Source organism: Lipotes vexillifer, unplaced genomic scaffold (assembly GCF_000442215.2).
Source record: "Lipotes vexillifer unplaced genomic scaffold, Lipotes_vexillifer_v1.1 scaffold1329, whole genome shotgun sequence".
In the NCBI taxonomy this organism is placed as follows: Eukaryota; Metazoa; Chordata; class Mammalia; order Artiodactyla; family Lipotidae; genus Lipotes; species Lipotes vexillifer.
This window is the reverse complement of record NW_006797566.1, coordinates 1,760,202-1,767,854: the sequence shown is the minus strand read 5'-3', so window position 1 is coordinate 1,767,854 and position 7,653 is coordinate 1,760,202. Positions and strand designations below refer to the sequence as shown.

The 7,653-nt window shown below is 40.5% G+C and overlaps 2 protein-coding genes across 4 annotated transcripts in view; one reads left to right on the top strand and one right to left on the bottom strand.

The window, feature by feature from the left end:
- Positions 1-4,019, top strand: part of COPG2 (coat protein complex I subunit gamma 2) — a 138,795-nt gene extending 134,776 nt beyond the window's left edge. Inside the window, exons 21-24 of the mRNA XM_007469719.1 lie at positions 1,590-1,687; positions 2,442-2,580; positions 2,876-2,974; positions 3,457-4,019. Of these exons, the coding sequence (XP_007469781.1) occupies positions 1,590-1,687; positions 2,442-2,580; positions 2,876-2,974; positions 3,457-3,587 (467 nt within the window). The 3' untranslated portion in view covers positions 3,588-4,019. The remainder of the gene's footprint in view (positions 1-1,589; positions 1,688-2,441; positions 2,581-2,875; positions 2,975-3,456) is intronic.
- The window catches only part of MEST (mesoderm specific transcript), a 13,609-nt gene continuing 9,925 nt past the window's right edge, over positions 3,970-7,653 (bottom strand). For 2 of the 3 annotated variants that reach the window (XM_007469721.1, XM_007469722.1), the window contains 3 exons: positions 7,478-7,554; positions 6,207-6,270; positions 5,164-5,281 (listed from right to left, as the gene is read on the bottom strand). In XM_007469721.1, the coding sequence (XP_007469783.1) occupies positions 5,164-5,281; positions 6,207-6,270; positions 7,478-7,554 (259 nt within the window). Of the gene's footprint in view, positions 5,282-6,206; positions 6,271-7,477; positions 7,555-7,653 lie in introns of all 3 variants that reach the window. The other variant, XM_007469720.1, reaches the window with a different exon arrangement.

The following is a 7,653-nucleotide window of genomic DNA, read 5'->3' as shown; positions in this document are numbered from 1 at the left end:
CCCTCTTTCCTATATGGGGCAATCCATTCCCATCATCTGTTTTCGGTATGCTAAAGTGAATTCATTTGCTCTCCGAATTCAGGCCTATTCATAGGATTCCTACCAGTGGCTTTAATTACCTCTAACATTTCAATCTCTTGACTGCCTCAGCTACTAGAGCCTGCTGGAAAATATCTAGTCTCCTTCCTTTGAAATATAAGGTATTTCAAATTTGTTCCTAAACGCATTCTCTTCTCAGCACCTATGTATTAGCCTCTCTCTTACTGCTTCCAATTACACCACTGCCTTTCTAGCCTCTTTCCTTTAGCTCGTGTACCTTCCTCTGCTTGCCAAAGCTCTTTTGCATCTTTTGAGATCCAATTAAACTGTATATCCTTTCAAATTTTTTATGATTTTCCAAGGCTGTTAATCCTGCACTCCCACATAGAACTCTATTAAAACTTATATTAAAGAACCTGTGGTACTAAATTGTAATGTCACAGGTATATATAGGTAGATCTCTCACACACACTGTTATTCAACTCCTAGACAATCAGCTGTGGGGAAAAAGCTCATGTCTTAGTCGTCTTTTTATCTAAGGATCTGGCATATTCATTTATATCTTTACATTATAAATGTATTGACATTTTCTACATATTTGGATGGAGGGAGTTTAAAGTTAAGACTGAACAAATGAAAGTCTCACTACCCAACCTGTCATATGTGGTCTTTACATCTGAGTCTATTCTTTCCTGTCCTTGCCCATCCCCCAAGTAACTTTCTAACTCCACAGTTTCATATATATATATACACACATATGAAATTTTTTAAACCTATAAGCCTTTTCCAGACCATGGGCTAGACCCTTATGTGCCTTTTCTTCATCGATGATTAATAAATCCCCTCCTTCAGACAGTTCAGAAAATCCTATCTTCTTCATGAAGACTTCATTTTCCTTCATTTCTTCCACTGATTATCTCAAAACATATAATTGCCCACTTGCTTTCCCATTGTACGACACTGACTTCACCAATATTAGAACTTCATTACTGACCTACTCACTAAAGGTTGAAAGTTGACATAAAGCAAGTTCATTCTGGTGACCTCTGAACCCACTTTTGGTCCACAATCTACAGATATAATATCTGTAAAGATATCGAGACTGTGATATACTTAGTATTAATTTAATGATCCATGTGTTTTACCGTCCATATTTTATGCTTTGTCAGCTTCTAAAGTAGTGGTTCTTAACGTGTTGACAGGCATGACAAAAAGCCCCTTAAAAAGTGTCTCCCCTGCTGCTTTCCTGATCTGTAGTCAGATGCTCTACCACTGAGCCATACCCCCTGCTTTCCTTATCTGAACATAAAAACAGAGTTTTGCCCATGTTGTCTTTTCTGTACTATTCTAACTCGCAGCAGGGAACAGATTTTAAAGTCCAGCGTACCGGCTTCTTTTGAGAACTACGACCCTAGAAAACAGCCTACATATGTGTCACTTGATAATTCAGAACACAGAGCCAAGGGCAGATGGTGCTTCCTAAGTTACTGATGGAAACCGTGTGCTTGCACTGCCCATTGACACAGGCTCGCCTGCTCTCTCTCCTCCAGCTGCAGGTACCTTCAGCTGCACCATGAAATTCACTGTCCGGGACTGCGACCCTGACACGGGGGTTCCAGCTGAGGAGGGGTATGATGATGAGTACGTGGTGAGTCTCCCCTGCAGAGAGACTCACTTTGACCCCTTGCACCACTGAGTTACTTCTGTCTGGAGAGAACATTTTTATCTGACATGAACTTATGGGATTGTATTCTTCTCAAACACACTACAGCTGAGGAGGACCTGGGCTAATCCTCCTGTCGTGGGAGTGCATCATACCAAAGAGAATTGGGATTTACCACTTCAGTACTGATTAAAGCAAAACTCACCCTTTTTAATGTTTTTATAATAGGGATAATTAAGAGATGAAAATAATTACATGATTTTCATTGAGATCAGTTTTATTTAAAGTATTGGGGGTAGGGGTTTTTTGTTGTTGTTCAGCAGCTTTTGGTTTGCTTATAATGTAGCCACATCATGGACTGAAAAGCCTTCACAGAATGCAGGGAAAAGTTTTAGAAATATCTACCTGTTCGTGAATGCAAAGTTCAGAAGGCCCTGTATGGCTTGAACTCTGCAGTTACTGTGGCAGTGTGACTGCTCTGTACCTACACCAGGGCTACAGACGTTGATCTGAATATGGCTCTTGCCAGATGACCTGTTTTCTTGCTTTCCTTTGCTAGGGCCTACCTTGTTAGACTTATCCAGACTACAGAACTTCAAACTAGCTTGGTAGTAGAGTTTTTCCTAGGCTCCTGCAAAGGCTGTAACACAGGATGATAAAACCAAATGAACCAGTCTCTTCTACCTTTGTACTGAACTGAGAGGACTCATTTTCTGACCCCTGTTTGTTAACCCACTAGCTAGAAGATCTTGAAGTGACTGTGTCTGACCACATTCAGAAGGTAATGAAGCCTAACTTTGCTGCTGCCTGGGAAGAGGTAGGCGACACCTTTGAGAAAGAGGAGACCTTTGCCCTCAGTTCTACCAAAACTCTTGAAGGTGAGAACAATTTTGCTATCAGTATATTGCCTGATAGCAGTCTAACACCTAATAGGCATATTTGTTATTCCAGAAGGACTCCCTTTTCTTTAAAAACTCCGTAAACTATTTCACTTTAAAAGGCCAGAACGCTGTCTTCATCATCTAACAGAGTCAACCCATTTCCAGTCCAGTAGCCTCCCTCCACACACCACCACCAACCCTGTGCACCCCCAACTCCCAGCACCAACTAGTGCAGAGGCAGATCCCTACGCTGACCTTTTCTCATACAGTTGCATCAATCTTCTCAACACAGAAGCTGTCAACAACATCATCACATTTCTGGGCATGCAGCCATGTGAGAGGTCAGACAAAGTACCTGAGAACAAGAATTCCCATTCCCTCTATCTGGCAGGTAAGAAATTTTCACCAGATTTCTCCTTTATTTTGTTGCAAAATTTGATAGGAAGGGATGTGCATGGGCATCTCATGCCCTGCTACTGTCCCATTATCCCATTATGCGTTACAACTTGAAGCCCCATCAAAATGAATAATGTTTTAGCTGTTTAATTTGCATATGCTATTCTTAGATGGTTCTTTTAAGATGTATATTTGGCCCAAGACACTTAAATCTCTTCTACAGATACCAGTGCCCCCCCCCCCGCTTAAGTACTCCATATCAATATTATTGAATACCTTCTATGTACCTGGTATTATGGGAATATAAAAGATTATTTAGAATTTGTATGTAGGATTCAATTCCCACCATAAGCACAAATCTCTAGAAAAGCTAAACTAAAATAATAGAAAGGAAATGCAGGCAGAGCATGATAAATTTCGTTATTCAGAGCTTGTTTTGAGTTCTTAACGTGGTTTTCCTCACTTTTTTCCTCTCAGGTGTATACAGAGGTGGCTATGATTTATTGGTGAGGTCCAGGCTGGCCTTAGCAGATGGGGTGACCATGCAGGTGACTGTCAGAAGCAAAGAGGGAACACCTGTAGATGTTATCTTGGCTTCTGTTGGATAAGTTTTTACTGGGTGAGATGAAGTTGATGTACCCTTCACTGTCAGTGGGCTTTCAGGCTATTGGCATGAATTTCCCAGAATCATACTTTCAAAAATGAATGACTTCAGAAAAGCAAATTATATGTTTGGCCCTGAGCCAGCAGATCAAGCAGATGTCTGTCCTTGTGCATGTCTTTTTGTTGTTCCTTTTTCTTTTTATTACACTTGGTCAGCTTTGGTATGGTAGTACATCTTTGGGTGATCCTGAAAATCAAATACTATCCTATGCCCCAGCTGCTTAACTTCATTAAATTCTTTAATTCACTGTGTATCTGAAAGCTCCTGGCAATGTTGGAAAGCTTTTATCCCAGAGGGGTGGTGGGGGAGCGGGAGCCAGAGTCCACTTTTGTCAAAATTCATTTTTATTAATAGAAAATAAACACTTATTCCAGTTGTTATACTTGAAGTTGCTAATAAAAAAAAAAGAATTTAAAATCACCACTTAATAATCCTGTTTTAACTAAGACAATGAAACTGTGGCTTAAAAAAAAAAGTATTCAGCACCATTTGCTCATAGAACTTTCAGACTTTGTTCTTAAAGTTTCTGGAACTTTCCCATCTGTAAAGTACAGGAATTGCTGAGCTACATGAGGAACCCTCTCTGGGACAACCAACGAGAAGTTAAGCAATCAGTATATATTCAGCCTGGTAACTTGGACTGTACAACGATCCTCTCCTCTCCACTCTGGCTCAGGAGGGACATGCTTCTAAGCACTGAGGTATGACGAGTCCGACTGTTATTAGCTGAAAAGACCAGTTCTAACAGCAAATAACAGTAAATCTCTGGCACAGAGACTACTGTCCTTAATGTTCTGTGATTTTAGGAAATTCTGTAAATAGCTTGGCTTTACTTCAATTTACTCAGAAATGAAACATGTTTAATAAGGTTAAACTACTCTGCTAGCGTAAGTGTCTGTTGGTTTAGTGTCCTTATAAAATACATACATAATACGTGTAGGTAAATCATAGTCTTAAAGTATACTTAGAATACTGCATTATTGAAACCAAAGTCTAACAAAATGACTACAGTTAGAAGCAGCTAATGAAACTAAATCTAAAGTTATGACAAGGGAGACTCATTCTTACTTGAAGCTGTGTCACTTAGAGAATTAAAGCCATTCAAGGCGAGGTGAAGGTGGCACCTTTAGATAATTCCAACCAGGGCCAGAAATTAGCATTTCTAAATATTTCAGAGAAGTCCATAGAAGTGTTTCAAAGACTTTTATGCAAAAGAATGTCTGTCTGTCTTTCTGCATCAGTGAGTAGTAGTGCCCATCAGAATTTCCTAATAACACAAAGACAAAGGCAAGTCCATACACTTGATCAGATGTCAAAGGAATGGGAGGTGGACTATTAGGTCACCCTTAGAGCTTCTGCTGGCTTTTTACTATATGCTGTTCACCAGTGTGAGTCAGGTGGACTTTTGTGAGAGAATAGTGTTTGGTGGCCAGGACCTCTTTTGGGCGTTTCTTGCTAAGTGGAATACACAACAGATAAGGGAATAGGGGAGGTAATACAGGGAAGCTACTCTTTCCAGCTCAGAAGGAGTTGATGAAGCCCATATATGCATTCAAGAAGCCCATGGGATCCTCTAGCTGTGGATAGTGGCTAATGTGGTCATCCAGAATCGACACTGTGGACCGCGGCAGCGTTTTCCTAGTGGAAGAGAACAGCATGTAGGTGAACTTGAGGCTGGAGGGAGGGGGAGGGATGTAAGCCAGTGGGCAGCCCTAGTAAACGCCCCTGTGGACATACCACACTGGAAGGAACCAACAAAGAGCTTATTCACCTTCTACTTTGGAATTATATCATCTATCTGTCTTAGGCAGATAAACTTGCCAATTCCATTTATGATGTATACAGACTAGTTTTTAAATGCTCATATTCCAACAGACAACAACGTGAAAATATAACACATATACAACACATGTCAGAGCGGGATGACTTCCAGCTCCTTGGAGAAGTGGGCCATTCAGCAATTCACTGTCCAAGTAAAGATACAAAAGACCTTGCTTAACCTGAGGAGATGAGAGAGGGTATTTTTGTTTAAAATTAAATGAAAGCTATTTACTACTGGGTTGTTTCTACTAGGCCATGTGAAGGTATGGAACATTTTCATGTGACATAATCAAGCTCTCATATTCCGACACCTTCCAAATAAATACCTAGAGAGAGGAACCACCTGCGAAGGCACTGTCCCACAGTTCATTCTCCCCATGCAGTCTCCTCAGCTGAGGGCAATGAGTTGGCTTTACAATCAGACTAAAGCAAACGTTTCTTAAAATATATCCTCTTCCATTCCTTGGTTCACGTGATAGCTGTTTCTTACCTGTACATCTCGGAACATGTAGTAACCATGATAGTGAAAACAGACTGTATAAACCAAGAGAATGTATAACTGAATTTCTTGACCTTTACATTATGTGAGAGTAAGAGTCCCCATTTCATCCTCTATTATGTGTTTCCTAGATGAACAGCCAGTGAGGTCAGAGACAGAGGCTAGATTGCCTCAACAGACAATCCTGTTCACCACTGTCAGGATGAGGTACTAAAAAAACAAAGACCCCTGAGGGAGACTCACCTGTACAGCTCCAAAAACTCTGGATAGGGATTCACTGGATCCAGTGGCCCATAGATAAAATGAACTAGGAAAGGGAAGAGGAATGAATTATTAACAGCTCTCACATCCATTTTCCTATTCCCACTGTAAAATTAACTACCCCTCAAAAAAAAAATTTTTTTTCTTTAATTTTTTTTTATAATAGAAAACCTTTCAATAAGTAGGTTACAAGGATCTTTCAATAAGTAGGTTACAAGGAACATATGGGAATAAGCCTAAAAATCAGTCCATTTGAGACCTTTTTTCCTGTAAACAACCATTCAGTCCCTTCATCTCTTCTGTGCCCTGGACCAAAAGGAATAAGCCCCACTTCCAACATTCCATTTTTATAAATCCAGAAGACTGTCATTCTTTAAGTCTCTCTCTTCAGTTATAATTGACCCTTGACATTTGAAATCAACCAATGATAGCCTGAGCACTAATTACTCTGTGTGAGATAGTGCACTGAATTTCTTTTTTAAATCCATAAGAATGAAGAGAGAAATAAGCAGAGACCACCTATAGCCTCTTTATTAGTAATCTAAACAGCCTGCTGTCCCAGCAATTCAGCATTGAATGTGGCAGCTACTGACAATGCACAGCACAGAAACTGGTCTAACTCTCATGCCTGACAGAGACACCAACTCCCTTTGCAACAGGATCTCAATGTTTTATATACTTCTCTTCAACACATGTCACTGGCTGCCAGATTAAATAAAGGAAGGCCAGTTACATCTGAACTTCAGATAATGACTTTTTTTTTTTTTTAGTATATCTCAAATACTGCATAGCATATACTTATCCTAAATAGGTGTTTGTTGTTTATCTGAAATTCAAATTTAGCTAGGTATCTTGTATCTTTGTTTGCTAAGTCCGGCACTTATTTAACCCATAGTCCCTCAGTTTTCCTATCAAGAAGTAATATAGAGGGACTTCCCTGGTGGCGCAGTGGTTAAGAATCTGCCTGCCAATGCAGGGGACATGGGTTGGAGCCCTGGTGCAGGAAGATCCCACATGCTGCAGAGCAACTAAGCCCGTGCACCACAACTAGTGAGCCGGCGCTCTAGAGCCCGCAAGCCACAACTACTGAGCCCTTGTGCCACAACTACTGAAGCCTGCATGCCTAGAGCCCATGCTCTGCAACAAGAGAAGCCACCTCAATGAGAAGCCCGTGAGCTGCAACTAAGACCCAACGCAGCCCAAGATAAACTTTATTTAAAAAAAGAAAAAAGAGGTAATATAGAAATACTCACTGGGAATAGATACAGAGGCAAGAGCTCCCACCCAGCGTCTTCTAAACTTCTTCCTTTGATTGATGTACTGCAAGAGACTATAGGACAGATAAGTCAGCAAGAGTAAAACAAGAAACTTTTTTTTGCTATGGGGATGCAAAGGCCTGACAGGAACCACAAAGAACACAACCTGCTGA